At 37.7% G+C, this 19,318-nt stretch overlaps 1 protein-coding gene across 1 annotated transcript in view; it reads left to right on the top strand.

Moving 5' to 3' along the window:
- LOC114210531 (phosphatidylinositol 3,4,5-trisphosphate 3-phosphatase TPTE2-like) overlaps positions 1-19,318 on the top strand; it is a 151,370-nt gene that overhangs the window by 42,184 nt on the left and 89,868 nt on the right. Inside the window, exon 4 of the mRNA XM_028104810.2 lies at positions 14,266-14,339. Within this exon, the coding sequence (XP_027960611.2) occupies positions 14,266-14,339 (74 nt within the window). The remainder of the gene's footprint in view (positions 1-14,265; positions 14,340-19,318) is intronic.

Genomic DNA, 19,318 nt, shown 5'->3' with positions numbered 1-19,318 from the left:
GTTGCCTCCAAACTGAAATTAAATTTGAAATAAATTCTACCAGAAAAGCCTGTTACATACTGGGATTAGGGTGACAGTATAGAACTTCTTACAGATTGATGCATTATTTATTTGTAGGCCTAAGTCATTACATCTTAAATAAAGCCTCATTTCTAATAAAAAATGACCTACCTGGTTCATTTAGGTGTTATGTACATGAATGTTTAAAGGTTGACCATAAGTATAGTGCAGTTGTAAGTATAGAGCAGTTGTAGGTATTTAAATGGAAAAAAGTCAGTCTAGCATTACATGTGGTGTCTGACTATGTGCCTCTTTATCCTTTAGAATTGCCCTGACTGAACTGAAATCAGACAGCTATGAAAACACCAGTAAAATGTGAGATATAAATGAATAAGTATAAATATATGTTTATATGGACATATATGAATATATGTATTTATATATCGACACAGACACACAAAGACACACACAAACATAAATACAGTGAATGAAAGGGATGAAGTTTCCAAATGCATTCTTAGGAGCACTCAGGACAATACAGAGTCTTTGTTTCTGAATCTTGTCACTGTAGCACCTCTAGGCAACTTTCTTTTTTGGATCTAGTCGAGTTAAAGAGGAAGAGGTCATAGGAGGATCCTTCTTGCTCCTAGTGACGACCAGCCAAAACCTTTTGGAGATTTCCAGAATGCCTGTGTATGAGACTTGCTAGACTGGGTGAAGATGGGACAGAATGCTATTTAAGACAAGGAGGAGGTAGCAGTAGACAAGGGACAGAAGAGCCCTCAGCAGAAAGAGAGGAGCTAATCAAACGGATATTTCGCTCTCCAGAGCTTTGCTACCATGTGAGGCTACTGCCCCAAACCCACAGTCACATGGAGGGAGCCCCTGCCTCAGACCTGCCAGTTACTTGACACTATCTGAGGGCAAGGAAGGCAAGCATGAGAGGTGAAAAGGGAGTGAAGGAGGGACTGGAGAAGCAGGAAATTAGGTGGGAAGAAGGATGTAGGCAAAATGAACTATTGGGACCTCATCAAGATAAGAAGCTTTTGCACGACAAAGGAAACCACCAACAAAACTAAAAGGCAACCTAATGGTAGAAGATAGTTGCAAATGTCTTGTCAGATAAAGGGCTAGTATCCAAAAATCTATGAAGAACTTACCAAACTTAACACCCAAAACCCAAAATACCTGGTCAAGAAATGCACAGAAGACATGAACAGACATTTCTACAAAGAAGACATACAAATGTCCAACAGACACATGGAAAAAATGCTCAACATCACTCAGCATCAGGGAAACACAAATCAAAACCACAATAAGATATCACTTCACACCAGTCAGAATCGCTAAAATTAACAAGTCAGGAAACAACAGATGTTGGAGAGGATGTGGAGAAAGGGGAACCCTCTTACACTGTTGGTGGGAATGCAAACTGGTGCAGCCAAAAATATGGCTACCCTATAACCCAGCAATTGCACTAGTAGGTATTTATCCTAAGGATATAAACATAGTGATTTGAAGGGGTACATGCACCCCAATGTTTATAGCAGCAATGTCCACAATAGCCAAACTATGGAGAGTCCAGATGTCCATCAACAGATGAATGGATAAAGAAAATGTGGGGTGTGTGTGTGTGTGTGTGTGTGTGTGTGTGTGTGTGTATTCAACCATCAAAAAGAATGAAATCTTGCCATTTGCAATGACATGGATGGAACTAAAGAATATTTTGCTAAGCGAAATAAGTCAGTCAGAGAAAGACAAATACCATATGATTTCACTCATGTGGAATTTAAGAAACAAAACAGGTGAACATGGGGGAAGGGGAGGAAAACAGGGAGACAAACCATATGAGACTCATAGCTATAGGGATCAAAGTGAGTGTTGCTGGAAGGGAGGTGGGTAACTATGTCCCGTTTTAATCCCTTAGTACTGCCTTGAGTGAATTAACAACAGGAACTTCTGATGGAACCACCAAGGAAATGTGAGATATAAACAAAACTATACACATATAAATATATGTACAAAAGAGGGAGGGAGGGAGAAAGAGAGAGATTGAGATTTTGGAGATTCATTTTCAGGAGCATTCATGACCTTTAGTGTCTTGGACACCGTTTCTAAATCTTACTGTGGCATATGTAACTTTCTGTCTGGTTTGGGTGGAGTTGGATAAAAGAGGAACAGGTCATAAGAGGGATGCATCTTATTCCTTGTATGTTTGTCACCCTTGGTTGGTGGCCACCAAAACCCCTAGGAAACTATCATAATGCTCAATGTATGAGACTCTACTAAAATGGAACAAAGAGGAGATAAATCTATTTTGGAACAGGGAGAAGGTTCAGGAGTGAAGAAATGTACACAAATTTGATTCATTAAGTTTTTTTCCCACAGGACTAAGATTCTCACTATAAGGGTAGAAAGCCTCATTTGTAGGGAAAAATTAAATGCCAGGTTTCAAATGACTGGTTATTTTTTAGGTCAACTAGATTGCAAATTGTAGCATAGTTGTAGCTAATTTTCATCTAAAAACAAGTCTAGAGAGACATGTAAAGTCTTAAAGTGTGCATTTTTAATCCTTTAGGAATGACCCAAGTCAGGTGAAAAAACTGACTTGTGTTTGACCATTTGAGGAAAGGTGGGATATAAACATACGGAGATAGAGGAAGGGAGTTAAGGAGATTGTGAAATTCATTCAGGAAGGTATTCATGGCAATAGAGTTTCTTTGGCACTTTATCTAAAGTCTTTGTAAGCTTCGGTATGTAACTTTCTTTCTCTTTTGGATCTCTTTGGGGGAAAAAGAACAGATCATAAAAGGAAATAGTCTGTTACCTTTAGTAGCATCCAAAACACTTATGAAACTACCAGAGTGTCCAAGTATGAGACTCTACGTACTCCCTAAGATGGTGGGCCAAGAGAAAGCAGGATTGAATTTGGAGCGAGGAGGAATCAGTGGTGGATAGGGAGCAGAGGAACCCTCAGCAGAAAAAAATGGATCTAGTAGACCCTGGATATGTCTCTCACCTCCCAGAGTGCTGTCACCATGTGAGCTTGGTGCCCCAAACCCACCATCCCACTGAGGGCAGCCCCTGCCTCAGGTTGGCAGTTACCTGACCCTCTCTGAGGTGCAGAAAAGACTTCTATGAGGGGGTTAATAGGTGCTGCAGGGACTTGAGAAGACAGAAGATTACAAGGGCAAGCAAGATGAGTATCTACAAACTCAGTTGAATTTGAAATAAATTTAACCACCAAATGGTATTACACTTGGTAATTAAAAGAAGTGTACATAAACCTGATTTATTAATTTTTTCCACAGGACTAAGATTTTCATTACAAACAAAGTTCATTTCTAGGGAAAAATTAAATACTAGGCTTCAATGAGCTGATTAAGATGTAATTTTTTCAGGTCAACTACATTATAAATTGTAGAGTAATTGTAGCTAATTTGCATTTAGAAATCAGTGTAGAAAGACATGGAGTCTTACTATTTTTTTTTAATCCTGTAGCTATGATTCAAATGTGTTGAAAAAAGTAACCTGTGTTACAGCCACCAATGAAAGGTGAGATATAAATATATAGAGGGAGAGGAAGAGGGATACTAAAGTTTGTGAGATACAATTAGTTATGGAGTCCTTGTCTCCAAAAATTATTTAAATCCTATCCAAGGAAAAGATATCCATGATAGGTGAAGAGTAGAAGGTGGTGGAGGGACTGAGGTTCTAAATAATTAATTGACATATTTTTAAGAGTTCAATCAGTTTATATATTGTAGAGCAAATGTATCTAATTTCAACCAAAAAAAAGTATTTGAAATCACTTGGTTCCATGTACATTTTTAATCCTTCACACTGACCTGAATAAAGTAACATCAGAAGTATTTGACTGCTTTAATATATTTCAGCTTTCAATGATGATGCATTAAGCACTACTGATGTCATTTATTTGGGTCAGTGCTATATATACATTGATCTCTCTACATATAGAGAGAGCCAAAGAAAGACAGAGGGACACAGAGGAAGACAGATGCAGAAGACAGAGAGACAGGAGATAAAGAGACTGGGGGCGGGGGGTGGGGGAAGGAGAGACAGAGAAAGGAGAGGGGTGGGAGGAGGGAGATGGGGGGGAGGTGGGTGGGGGAGAGAAAGCTAGAGAGATTTGCAAAATTCAATCTTGGAAGTACCCATGAGAATACAGAGTTTTCTGGACAATGAGTCTAAAATTCTTTCTAAATATTTAGGTCATCCAGTGAGCAAAGTCATGTTTACTATATCCTTTAGATTCAAGGAATTTTTTTGTTCAAATAAATTTTCACATTGCTGTTACATGTAGCAAATCTCTAACGACATGTTTTTGCATTTGTTGGTGGTTAAAGTATAATGGAACGACTCTCCAGGTTCCATGATGATGATGATGATGATGAAGACATTGTCTTTCTCAATTCATATGAGTAAGTCAGTTTGAAATTTGGAGGAAGGGGACCATCAGTGGATCTCTTATCTTTGCAAAGGTAGAGCTTGTACTGAGGCAAAGAGAAAAACTGTGGAAAGGTATCAAAATGTTTGAGAGGGAGGGCACACAATAATGACTAGAACTTGCAGGTGAGTACCATGCTTGAAAAAAATATTTCCACATTTTCACAAATAAATATTCTTCTAGTTTAAACATGTGAAAATGCTCTTAATAGATAATAATTTTAAAGCAAATTTTTTAAACAGAGGATTGCAGAATGCTACTTAATCCTTCGTTGTGTTCTTTCCTCATTTTTCTTCTGGATATATTCTGGTTCCCAGTTTTGTGGATTTTGTCTATGAGCAAATGGGACTGAGAACAAAAGTGAACACATTTTTCTGATTAAGGGCCTCTTCATGCTCATTGGGATTTTATTAATTTTGACTTGTGTCTGAGTAATCTCCCTGAGAGTACTTCCTATTGCAGTGACCTGAAGGCATTTTTACCGTATATTCATGGCAAGGAAACAATATGTTCTTAAAATCACATGTGTCTGAATTGCAGAAATATTCATGAGATTTTTCTTCTTTTCTCTTTGCCACTTATTTAACCATTCCGCAGCTTGTGCCAATGTTGGAGAGTGAGTAGTTCTGAAGAGGAAATTTACTGGTCACTGTTGGAATTTTTTTGCTGTCTAGAAAAAGATCATATGGAAAATAAAGAGGAGACAAATGAATCCAAACAGTTCTCCGAATTATCCATGAATTAATTTCCATTTTCTATGACTTTTTATCATAGGCCATCAATAAAAAGTTCACTCTGCTACTTAATTAAATTATAGGTCTGCACATTAGCTATATATTTTCTGCAATGAGGCTGCCCAGGACTGGAGCAAAATTTGTTTTGTTTGTTTGTTTGTTTAGTTTTTAATTCCAGTATAGTTAACATACAGTGTTATATTAGTTTCAGGTGTACAATGTAGTGATTCAACAATTCTATACATTACCCGGTGCTCATCATGACAAGTGCACCTTTTATCCCCATCACCTATTTAACCCATTCCCCCATCCACCTCCCTTCTGGTAACCATGAGTTTGTTCTCTATAGTTAAGAGTCTGTTTACAGCCATTGGGGAAAACAGTATGGAGGTTTCTCAAAAAGATAGACCTATCCTATGATCCTGCAATTGCACTACTGGGTATTTACCCAAAGAATACAAAAACACTAATTCAAAGGGATACATGCACCCCTATGTTTATAGCCGCCTTATTTACTATAAGCCAAATTCTGGAAGCAGCCCAAGTGTCCGTGTATTGAAGAATGGATAAGGAAGATGTGGTGTGTGTGTGTGTGTGTGTGTGTGTGTGTGTGTGTGTGTGTGTGTGTGTATGCAGTGGAATATTATTCAGCCATACTAAAAGAATGAAATCTTGCCATTTGAACAACATGGTTGGAGCTAGAGTATAATGCTAAGCAATGTAAGTCAGCCAGAGAAAGACAAATACCATATGATTTCACTCACATGCGGAATTTAAGAAACAAACGAGCAAAGAAGGGCAAAATTTGGATAGACTGAGCAGAGCAAGCATTTCCTTCTTACCCCCTCCAAACAAAATAAAGTGGGGTTTTGTTGGTTTTGTTTTTTAAATTGCAAACACTTACTACATAGATACTGGTAGTATTTGCATTAGTCTCTGTGAGAAACACTGGTGTTTCCGGCAAGGGAGTTGAGATTTGGAGTAAGAGCTGAAATTAATGCTTGGCTTTGGCATCTAAGACTTACTTGGCACTTGGCAACTCACTAAATCTCTTTAAACTTTAGATCATTCACCTGTAAACTGGTAATATTTCTATCTACAGTACCTATTTACTGGGTATTGCATAATTAAAAACTAATAATAAAAGTAAAATAATAGGCGTGAAAGTGTTTTCAAAACTAAAGTACCATAAATAAATTTTATGCTAAAAGCCAAAAATAACAAAAGTTCTATTAGGAAAATCAGAAAATACAGACAATAACTCCACCCATAAATAGTCATTCTTATTTTCTGATACCTATTATTTTAGTTTCCTTAAACATTTTTTATGGATAAAGTATCATGCTTACATCCTTTTTTTATTAAGTTTTTAATTTTGATTCCAGTATAGTTAACATACAGTATTATATTTCAGGTGTACAATATAGTGATTCAACAATTCTATCTATACATTATTCAGTGCTCATCATGATAAGTGTACTCTTAATCCCGTTCACCTATGTCATTCATTTTCCCACTAACCTCTCCTCTGATAACCCTCTGTCTGTTCTCTACACTTATGAATCTTTTTTTGGTTTGTCTCTTTTTCCTCTTTATTTGTTTGTTTGTTTCTTAAATTCCACATATGAGTGAAATCATACGGTATTTGTCTTTCTCTGATTTATTTCATTTAGCATTATACTCTGTAGCTCCATCCATGTTGTTGCAAATGGCACGATTTCATTTTTTATGGCTGAATAATATTCCTGCATGTGGGTGTGTGGGTGTGCGTGCGTGTGTGCACGCACACGTGCACACACACATTTTCAGCCATTCATCTATCAGTGGACACTTGGGCTGCTTCCATATCTTGGCTATTATAATTACTGCTATAATAAACATAGGGGTGCATATATCTTTTCAAATTAGTGTTCCATATTCTTTGGGTAAATACCAAATAGTGTGATTACTAGATCGTAGGGTAGTTCCTTTTTTAATTTTTTGAGAAACCTCCATCCTGTTTCTCACAGTGGCTACACCAGTTGCATTCCCACCAGTAGCACACAAGGGTTCCTTTTCCTCCACATCCTCGCCAACACTGCTTGCTTCTTGCATTGTTGATTTTAGCCATTCTGATAGGTGTGAGGTGCTATCTCATTGTAGTTTTGATTTGCATTTTCCTGGTGGTTAGTGATGTTAAGCATCTTTTCATGTGTCTGTTGGCCATCTGTATGTCTTTTTTGGAGAATGTTCATGTCTCCTGACCATTTTTTAAATTGGATTATTTGTTTTTTTTGGTGTTCAGTTATAAATTCTTTACATATTTTGGATACTAACCCTTTATCGGATATGTCATTTATAAATATTTTCTCCCATTCCATAGGTTGCCTTTTGGTTTTACTGATTGTTTCCTTTGCTGTGCAGAAGCTTTTTATTTTGATGTAGTTCCAATAGTTTATTTTTACCATGCTTATATTTTTAAAATTGTTTCTCTGCTTGACTTATTTCACTTAGCATAAAAAATATTTATGTGGAACATGAGGAATAGCGTGAAGGACATTAGGAGAAGGAAGGGAAAAATGAAGGGGGGGAAATCGGAGGGGGAGACGAACCATGAGAGACTATGGACACTGGGAAACAAACTGAGAGTTTCAGAGGGGAGGGGGGTGGAGAGATGGGTTAGCCTGGTGATGGGTATTAAGGAGGGCATGTATTGCAATGAGCACTGGGTGTTATATGCAAATAATGAATCATGGAACACTACATCAAAAACTAATGAAGTACTGTATGGTGACTAACAATGTAATAAAAAATGTAAAAAAATTAAGAATAAAATAAATGTGTTTCTTAGTGCTGTATCATGAATATATTTCCAGGTTAATAACATATACATATGCATTTACAACATTATATATTTTTGAGATTATGCTAAGTGAAATAAGTCAAGCAGAGAAAGTCAATTATCATGTGGTTTCACTTATTTGTGGAACATAAGGAATACCATGGAGGACATCAGGAGAAGGAAGGGAAAAATGAAGGGGGGGAAATTGGAGGGGGAGACGAACCATGAGAGACTATGGACTCCGAGAAACAAACTGAGGGTTCTGGGGAGGGGGGGATGGGCTAGCCGGTGATGGGTATTAAAGAGGGCACGTACTGCATGGAGCACTGGGTGTTATACATAAACAATGAATCGTGGATCACCACATCAAAAACTAATGATGTATGGTGACTAACATAACATAATAAAATTAAATTAAATTAAAAAAATAAAATTTCAAATTTTTTACTGCTGCCTGAGGTCCTACCAATAGCTGAGTTTATTTATTTTTCAATTTTTAACTGCTATATAATGTCACGGCACAAATGTGCCATAACTTATTTTTTTCATGATTCTAAATTTATTGACATTATTTTTTTTAATTTAAATTTTAGTGAACATACAGTGCAATGTTGGTTTCTGGAGTAGAATTCAGTGATTCATCACTTACATGCAAACCCAGTGCTCATCACAACAAGTGCCCTCTTTAATACCCATTACCCATCTAGCCCATTCCCCACCCACCTCCCTCCATCAACCCTCAGTTTGTTCTCTATCATTGTCTTTTATGGTTTGTTTCCCTCTCTCCTTTTTTTCTTTTTCCCCTTCCTCTATGTTCATCTGTTTTGTTTCTTACATTCCATATATGAGTGAGATCATATGGTATTCATCTTTCTCTGGCTGACTTATTTCACTTAGCATAATACACTCTAGTTCCATCCACATCATTGCAAATGGCAAGATTTCATTTTTTGAAGGCTGAGTGATATTCCATTGTACATACATACCACATCATCTTTATCCACTCATCAGTCGATGGACATTTGAGCTCTCACCATATTTTGGCTATTGTTGATAATGCTGCTATAAACATCGGGGTGCATGTACTCCTTGGAATCTGTATTTTTTACCCTTTGGGTAAATACCTAGTAGTACAATTGCTGGATCCTGAGGTAGTTCCATTTTTAACTTTTTGAGGAACCTCCATACTGTTTTCCAGAGTGACTGCACCAGTTTGCATTCCCACCAACCATGCAAGAGTGTTCCCTTTTCCCACTTCCTTCCCAACATCTGTTATTTCCTGAGTTGTTAAGTTTAACCATTGTGACTGGTGTGAAGTGATATCTCACTGTGGTTTTGATGTGCATTTCCCTGATGATGAGTGATGTTGAGCATCTTTTCATGTATCTGTTAGCCATCTGGATGTCTTCTTTGGAAAAGTGTCTATTCATATCTTCTGTCCATTTCTTAATTGGATTATTTGTTTTTGGGGTGTGAGTTTGGTAAGTACTTTATTAGATTTTGGATACTAACCCTTTATCAGATATGTCATTTGCAAATATCTTCTCCCATTCCATAGGCTGCCTTTTGGTTTTATTGATATAACTTGTTTAAATAGATATTGCTGGATATTGTTTACAACACTTTACTGTTGCAAAAAATGAATATTTTTAAGACCAAATCTCTGTATATTATTATTTCTTTATGATAAGTTCTCAGAAGTAGAATTCTGTGTCAACAAAAATGTTTATGAGGCTACTGATATTTTTTATTATACATATACATTTTTTAAAGATTTTATCACTATACAGAAGTTTCTAATCTTTATGCAATAGAATATATCTGTACATGTCTTTATGATTCATGCCTTTAGAGCTTGAAAGCCTCTACCCAAGATTTTAATATATCAAAATTTCTTCTATGTTTTGAATTTATTTTCCACATTTAAAAAGAACATCTTCCCAGAATTTATTTTGTATTAAGGTATGAAGTGTCGGAATCTGTTTTTCTCCTGAGTGACTACTAGTTTTTCAACATTAAAACTGCATCACCCTCCATTGTCTTTGCCTATTTTAATGATCTTTATTGCACTTATCACCTTATAACTTAATATGCTGTTTACTTATTTATTGTATTTATGGTTATCTTTACAATAAGAATACAAGCACCATAAAGGAATAATTTTTTTTTTTCTATTTTAACTGCTGTCTTTCCAGTGCCTAAAGCAGTACCATGGCCCATAGTAGGCATTCAATGAGTTTGGTTGAATTAATTAACCCATTATTGAAAAAATTTTTTTCATTGATTTTTTAAATCCCTATTATATTATGAATCTTTACATACTGACTGCTTCCAGAATCTATTTTATTCCATCATTTGGCACACTTTTCACACATTAAGGTATAATTTACAACACACTAAAACATGTTTTTTAACTTAAGGTACAATTTATATATAATGAATTTTATGCATTGTGTGGCAGTTCTGTGAGGTTTGACTAATATTCATGTAACCACCACCATAGTCATGATAAGAACAATTGTGTCATCTCCTTAAAATTTCTCAATTCCCTTTGTGTTCAGCCCCTTCCACAACCTCAGCCTGTGGCAATCACTGATCTGTTTTCTCTTACAGTTTTACCTTTTACAGAATGTCATTTAATAGATTTGAGTGGAATTATAGCCAATTGAAATTGGCTTCTTACATGTAGAATAATGCATTGGAGATTTATCCATATTAATACATGTATCAGTATTGCATTCCATTTTATTCCTGACTTGTATTCCATTATTTGAATATACTGTATTTTCTTATCCATTCACTGATTGCTGGACATTTGGATTATTTCCATTTTGGCCTATTATGAATAATGTGGCTATGAACATTTGCAAGCAAGTCTTTGTGTGGACATAAGTTTCATTTTATCTTTGGTTAATGCTGAGCAATAGAATTGCTAAATCTTGTAAAGAGTATGTTTCATAGAAATAGTTTCCAAAAAGGCTACCATTTCACATGTACGAGGGTTCTGGTTGCTCTGTATCCTCACTTGTACTTGCTTTGTCCATCCATTTTGTTTAGTTTTTTGAGACAACAAATAGATGAGTGGAGATATCTCACTGAGACTTAAAATTGCATTTTCATAATGACCAATGATGTTAAGCATCTTTTCTTATGCTTATTTACTATAGATTATTTTGATGAAATGTCTGTCCAAATCTCTTGCCTGTTTTTATTTTATTTTAATTTTTTATTTTTTTAAAGAAGGGAGAAGTTAAACTTTATTAATGTGATATATTCATGGAACAAATTCATGTAACTATATGGCAGCATCATTATTAAGTCAAAAATTAGTTTATTTAATAGTTTTAATCAATTTTCCCTCTGGTCTCCAATATCTATTATTTTGTAAGTTGTTCTATTGCTAATATTTTCCAACATTTAGAGTAAATTATTTAAAATTTTAAATGCTTTTTCTTTTTTAGGTTTTAAGTAATACCACCCTGAACATACCCAATCTCATCTTGCCTGTTTTTAAATTTTTTTCCTTATTGTTGAATTTTGAGAGTTCTTGATATATGCTGGATACAAGTTTTTTATCAGATGAATGTTTTACAAGTATTTTCTCCCAATCTGTAGCTTGTCTTTTCATTCTTTTAATAGTGTCTTTTGCACAGTGGAAATTTTAAATTTTGAGGAAATCTAATTTTTTCTTTCATGATTGGGGTTTTGGTGTTATAAGAAATCTTTTCCTAATCCAAGGTGACAAATATTTTCTGTTTTCTTCTAGAAGTTTCATAGTTTTAGGTTTTACATTTAGGTATATGGATACATTTTGAGTTCATTTGTGTGTATGTTGTGTGATACAGGTGGAAGAGCATTCTTTTTGCAAACATATGTCCAGTAATCCCACTATGGTTTCTTGTAAGATTCCCTTTTCTCCATAGAATTGCCTTTGCATCTTTGTTGAAAATCAATTGGCCATATACAGGGTCTATTTCTGGACTCTATTTTGTTCTACTGTTCTGCGTGTCTCTTCTTTCCTTTATACCACATTGTCTTATTTAGCTTTAGAGTAAGTGTTTAAATCAGGTAGTGGTATCACTCTGCCTTTCCATATAAATTTTAGAATCAGGTTGTCAGTATCTACAAAAAATAATGCTGTGATTCATTTTATTAAGATTGTGTTGAATCTGTAAATTGGTTTGAGGAGAATTGACATCAATATTGAATCTTCTAATCTATGAACATGATACATTTCTTATTTGGATGATATTTTCTTTCATCATGTTTTATAATTTTCAGCATGCAAATCCTGCACATATTTTGATAATTTATACCAAAGTATTTCATGGGTCTTGGTGCTAATATAAATGGTACAGTTGCTTACATTTCTATTTTTCAATTGTTCATTGCTCATCTACAGAAATATAATTGAATTTTGTATATCGGCCTTTATTTGGTACCTTTATTAAATTCACGTATTAGTTCCATTAGCTTTGATGTAGATTCCTTGGGACTTTCTTGGTAGAACAAGCATATCATCTGCAAATACAGAGTGTAATTTCTCCCTTTCTTAATCTGTATTTCTGTTACTTCCTTTCCTTGCCTTATTGCACTGACTAGGGCCTCCAATAAAATCTTGAATAAAAGAAAGTGTGAACTTACATCCTAAATTCTTATCACTTATCACTGAAAAAATTCAGTCTTTCATCATTAAGATTGCTATTAGCCATAGGTTCTTTTTGTAAATGGCACTTGTCAGGTTAAGGAAGTTTCTTCTATTTGCTCTTCACTGAAAGTTTTTATTATGAATGGGTGTTAAATTTTGTTTAAAAATATTTTTTACATTGTGAAAATTAATAAAGGGAAATCTCACTAAAATGGACTTGGGAGGTTTGGCAGGCGGAGCTCTCGTACTCTAACACTTGCTGTCAATTGCAAATCCAACAGAAAGAGACTTTGCAAATCAGTACTACTACAGCCCAGCCAATGAGAGATAGTCACAACTCAACCAATGAAAAGCCACTATACTTCAACCTCCCAGTTTATTGTTTTACTTTTACTTGTACTGTTTACAACCTCCCAGTTTACAGTTTACTTTTAGTTTATAACAGCCCCTTCCAACTTCCCCCTTTCCTCTATAAAAGAGTGTTTCTCTCCTTTGTGGTTTTGCCATAGCTTGCTTGTCCTGGATTGCAATTCTCTGCTCTTCCCAAGTGAACCCATTTTTGCTGGTAAAATAACTGGCAATTTTATTTTTTTCTTTTTTTAAAAATATTTAAGTTTATTTGTACTTGGTGATCAAAAATGGGATCCAGAGAAGACCCTCAACAGCTCTGAGGCTGGTGAGCAAACAGGTGCCAGTACCCACAGAGCCAATTCCTGAATAAACTCATTTTTGCTGGTAAAATAACTGGCAGTTTTATTATTTTTTTAAAATATTTTTTTAATTTAAATTCAATTTAATTAACATCTAGTGTATTGTTAGTTTCAGAGGTAGAGTTCAGTGATGATTCATCAGTTGCCTATAACACCCAGTGCTCATTATATCAAGTGCCCTCCTTAATGCCCATTACCCAGTTACCCCATCCCCCCACCCCCCTCCCCTCCAACAATCCTTAGTTTGTTTTCTAGAGTTTAAGAGTCTCTTATGGTTTGTCTTCCTCTCTGTTTTCATCTATTTTTCCTTCCTTTCCCCTATGCTCATCTGTTTTGTTTCTTAAATTCCACATATGAGTGAAATCATATGATATCTGTCTTTCTCTAACTGACTTATTTCGCTTAACTTGATACCTCTAGTACCATCCACATCATTGCAATGGCAAGATTTCATTCTTTTTGATGGCTGAATATTATTCCATTGCATATATATGCCACATCTTCTTCATCCATTCATCTGTTGATGGACATCTGGGCTCTTTCCATAGTTTGGCTATTGTGGACCTTGCTGCTATAAACATTGGGGTGCAGGTGCTCCTTCGAATCACTATATTTGTATCCTTTGGATAAATACCTACTGGTGCAATTACTGGGTTGTAGGGTTGCTCTATTTTTAACTTCTTGAGGAAACTCCATACTGTTTTCCAGAGTGGCTGCACCAGCTTGCATTCCCACCAACAGTGTAGGAGAGTTCCCCTTTCTCTACATCCTCGCCAACACCTGTCGTTTCCTGACTTGTTAATTTTAGCCATTCTGACTGGTGTGAGGTGGTATCTCATTGTGGTTTTGATTTGTATTTCCCTGATGGCAGTTTTATTTTTAAGGTTAACATTACTTGGTGATCAGAAGTGGGATCCAGAGAAGACCCCCAACAGCTCTGAGGCTGGTGAGCAAACAGGTACTGGTACCCACAGAGCCAGTTGTGCTCACTGCTTTCTCACCCACCCTGGGTTTTGAGGGTAAGTTTTCTCCTGGATTTTGAGCTCTACACTTTGTGTTCAAGCTCTTCAGACTTTATTCGGGATCTGTTTTAAGGTCGTGTGTTTTTTGTTTTTTGGGGTTTTTTTTATTTGAGAGTACTCATTTGGCCTTTGGTCCAACTCTTTTTCAGAACCAGACTGTTCCTGTTGGAACTGTGCCATTTTGAACTTTGTTGGCCTTTGGTCTGACCCCCTTTGGGGATTGGACCATTCCATCTGGAACTGTGCCTGTTGGAACTACACTAGCCTTTAGTCTGACTCCTGTTTGGGATCAGACTGTTCCTACTGAACTGTGCTAGCCTTTCGTCAGACTCCTTTTTGGAACCACATTTTTCCTACTGGAACTTTGCTGGCTTTTCCTCTGATTCCTTCTAGAACCATGCTGCTTCTATTGAAACTGCTGTTTAGGAATTTTTCTCATTGCTCTAAAGAAAAACCTCTAAGAAATGGGATCCCAGTCCTCAAAATGCTCTGAGGGCTGCCTCCTTCCCCCTCCTCCACCACTACTGGGACTCTGCTGGCTTTGTTTTAAAACTATGGTCCCTTCACATGTGCATTTATAACTAAGTGGACTGACCTAACCAAAAATAATTTATAACTTCAGTGGCCTTATAAGAAATTTCAATCTCCCCAGACTTGACTTTACTCAAAATTAAGTTAGAAAGCCATGGCTCCAAAACAAAAAAACTGAATGGGATACCTCTTTTAAATGGTACCTTGAGGCTTCCAGATGTATTCAGGATCCTGTTTGCCTCTTTGTAAAATACTATTTCTTTGGTTTGTTTTTGTTTTCGTTTTTTACAAAGATTTTATGTTCAGTTAGCCAACATAGAGTACATCATAAGTTTTTGTTGTAGTGTTCAACGATTCATTAGTTGCTTATAATACTATTTCTACATTAACTGAAGCAAACAAACAATTGAAAGGAGTCAAAATGGCTTCTGAGGCCTTCCCCCACCCACCTCCCTGCTGCAGACACTAGAAGCCACCTTGTGCTCTGGCCCCTCTGGGGCTACTTTCCATTTATTCTCTCTACAGAACTTGCCTTTTGCTCCTAATCTATCCCCACTCCTCCTCTCTGGAAACTATTAAAACCTGCCTCTTTAAAGTTAAGTCTTGTGAGTACCTGAATAAGCCTCAAGTTTCCCACATTCCCTGGACTAAGGCCAAATTGAGAACCATAGTTAAAGTTTCTCAAAGTGACTGAAGACCTCCATAAGTTTGCTGAAGAATTTAGTATAATTATTCAGACTTACCAGCCTGGTTTCTCAGGTTTATATCAATTAGTCCACATGCTTGTTGGTAAGGGCCAGGCCAAACATTAGATGAAACTAGCTGGTGTGCAGCCACACCCCAACAGACTTTTGTTTTTTTTTAATTATTATGTTCAGTTAGCCAGCATATAGTACATCGTAAGTTTTTGATGTAGTGTTCGACGATTCATTAGTTGCCTCTAACACCCGGTGCTCATCACCACAGGTGCCCTCCTTAATACCCATCACCCGGTTACCCCATCCTCCCACCCCCCTCCCTTCTGTAACCCTCAGTTTGTTTCCTGCAGTCCAGAGTCTCTCATGGTTTGTTTTCCTCTCTGATTTCTTCCCATTCAGTTTTTCCTCCCTTCCCCTGTGGTCCTCCACACTATTCCTTATCTTTCACATGTGAGTGAAACCATATAATTGTCTTTCTCTGCTTGACTTATTTCACTTAGCATAATCCCCTCCAGTCCCATCCATGTCAATGCAAATGGTGGGTATTCATCCTTTCTGATGGCTGAGTAATATTCCATTGTATATATGAACTACATCATCTTTATCCATTCATCTGTTGAAGGACATCTCAGCTCCTTCCACAGTTTGGCTATTGTGGACATTGCTGCTATGAATATTGGGGTGAATGTGCCCCTTCTTTTCACTCAATACCCAAGAAACAAATAATCCAGTCAAGAAATGGGCAGAAGACATGAACAGACACTTCTCCAAAGAAGACATACAAATGGCTAACGGACACATGAAAAAATTTTCAACATCACTAACCATCAGGGAAATACAAATCAAAACCACAGTGAGATACCACCTTACATGAGTTAGAACGGCAAAAATTAACAAGACAGGAAACAACAAGTGTTGGCGAGGATGTGGAGAAAGGGGAAACCTCTTACACTGTTGGTGGGAATGCAAGCTGGTACAGCCACTCTGAAAAACAGTATGGAGGTGCCTCAAGACGTTAAAAATAGAGCTACTCTATGACCCAGCATTGTACTACTAGGTATATACCCCAACAGACTCTTAGTCTAGGATCGGTGGTCGTCTAGTGAGGCCAAAGAAAAGACCCCGAGACAATGATTGAAACAAAGGTTTATTGGGGGAACTTAAGTACAGGGAGTCCAGCAGTAGCCAACTGGATAAAGCATCCACTACTAGGAGCTATGTACAACAAGTTTTTATATCCTAGCACCTTACTCTACCAACTCTCAGTGGCCCTTCCCCTCCTTGCATGGCCAGCATTTCCAAGGAGAGCAAGGCCTGCCACCTGGACACCCTTCATTAGAAGGGAGACGCCCCAGAACTATTGACCTTGAACACTCAACAGTATGTTTTTCTGCATATTCTGCTTGATGGGAATATAGAGGGAGGACAGGATCTCTACATTCTTAAGTAATTAACAGGGGCATTTGGGGTATGCTTGTATGAACTAGCTATCCAGCATGTACCATACGCTCCATCCCAACACACCGTGAATGGCCTGTACATGCTTTGCATGCCTCTCTTCCGTGATGTTCCTGGAGCCAGTTGTGCCGAAGTGCACTGCAACCAAATCCCACAGCAACAGTATAAGCCACAACATTCAAATGATAGGGGAACACAAATAACTAAGAAACTACAAAAAAGCATTCTCCCAGGAAGAAAGCTCTAGCAGGGTCAGTAGCCAGGGAATCAGTAGCTTTAACATGTGTGTTTAAACTAGCCATGACTTGGAAAATGTGGGAATAGTCAGGTACATACCTGCAGCAATCTGTCTTGATGACAGCACATGTCAGGAGCCATTCTATTTTGCAGAACTGCTTGTCTCAATTGGAAACTCTCTCCAGTAAGGAGGATGATTGCCTTATGGGTGGAATTAAAGGTGGTTAGTCATGTGTTTGGCTAAAGCCTCTACCTGCCATTCTGTGTCAGTGGTGGGTCACAGAAGGCGAGAGAATGGACAGGGGTTAGAACAACCAAAATGTTCTGCTGTTTCTATGTCAGGCCCTGACCACCTCCCAATTGGTAGGCTTCTCCTATAAATGGGTGAGCATATGGCCTGGCAGGTAGAGGCACCCCCAGGTTCAGTTCCTAGTTTAGTTATAGGGTAAGTAGGGCCAGCCATGTGTATCACATGCCCAAGGCCATCCCCACAGAGAGGGGAAGGCACCCACAGGAATGGATGCTTATTGTTTCCATAGCCAGGTACCAGCAGTGATGAGTGCAGGGTAATTGCCTTGTTGTGTGGGTATCTATCCTACATTATGACCTGTGGCATTTGTGGTCCTGTTGTGTCTCTCTATGCACAACGGGGCCACTCCCATAATGTGTACCTCGGTTGCATTTAATCATCCCAAGCCATCCCAAATGGTATATTCTATTGGCAGAGTCTTATTTATCTTTTCCCATATCAATTGGAAAATTTTGCTCTTTGTGTCTTCCTGGGCAGGGAGCCTGGATACCTAGTAAATATGAGTCAGTCCAGGTAGGGACCTGAAGGTGTTACACCAAGTATAGAAGCATTCCCAAGTGCCGAGGTTGGCAGCTTAGATTTGTCAGAGGAGGCCCATAGTCGCTCCTAGGGGAAGTTCACTATACACCCAACAGCTGGTCTTGTTCTATAGAGAAGTTGTGGTCAGGGCCCCTTTGGTAAATAGGTTGCCTATGCAGAATCTAAGGGCAAAAAGTAAGATGCTGAGTGGGCACTAGAAAAGGCAAGCCACAATCATCTAATAGAATGCAGGAGGCGGTGGTGTTGAGATAACCCCACCCCCGGCTGCAGTTTAGCTCCGGACTGACAGTGCCAAATCATTTTCTCCTCTTCTGCGACATGGCGGGGCAAACCTGAAAAGGATAGTGGGGTTATAACAATGCTCCATAGGGCAATTATGATAGTGTCCCTTTTTGTGAGAGGCCTAGGGTTACGTATCTTCATTGTTTTCAGAGGAGTGGTGATGGTTAGGGCATGTTCTATCCCTATCCTACATGGCTGAGAACCAAAAACACGGTGCACTTGTTTGCCATTTCCAGGGCTACTTAATTACAGGTTCTCCTATAGATAGATCTTGTGGCAAGGGCAGTAAAATGTTACCTTGTGTCCCTATCTGCAGCAAAGAGCATCCTTCCTGCCTGCTGTCTACTTGTATTCTAAGGGTGACATCAGGGGCCCTTGAGTAAATACAGTATCGGCACAATTGGAATGTATATATTTAATATCCATATAACTGTTGACAGGTGATATGTCCAAAAGGCCAGTGAAGGGGTTTCTTGTCGAAATTGTTTCAACAGTCCACCCATGCATTCTGTCAACCGAGCTGCACTGGGATTATATGGTAGATGGAAATGCCAGTGGATGTCTTGAGCTTTGGCCTACCAATGACTGCTGCAGGAACAACTTTTATTTTTTAATTCCAGTATAATGAACATACAGTGTTTATTAGTTTCAGGTGTACAATATAGTGAGTCAACAATTTTATACATTACTCAGTGCTCATCATGGTAAGTGTGCTCTTTCACCCCCTTCACCTATTTTACCCAACCTCACCTATTTCTCCTATGGTAACCATCAGTTTAAGTGTCTGTTTTTTTGTCTCTTTATTTCTTTGTCCATTTGTTTTGCTTCTTAAATTCCACATAGGAGTGAACATATGTAG

Source organism: Eumetopias jubatus, unplaced genomic scaffold (assembly GCF_037043125.1).
Source record: "Eumetopias jubatus isolate StellerSeaLion01/CBP00866 unplaced genomic scaffold, mEumJub1_p1.0 scaffold_3, whole genome shotgun sequence".
NCBI lineage: Eukaryota > Metazoa > Chordata > Mammalia > Carnivora > Otariidae > Eumetopias > Eumetopias jubatus.
Note: the sequence above shows the minus strand (reverse complement) of the source record. Positions and strands in the feature narration are given on the sequence as shown.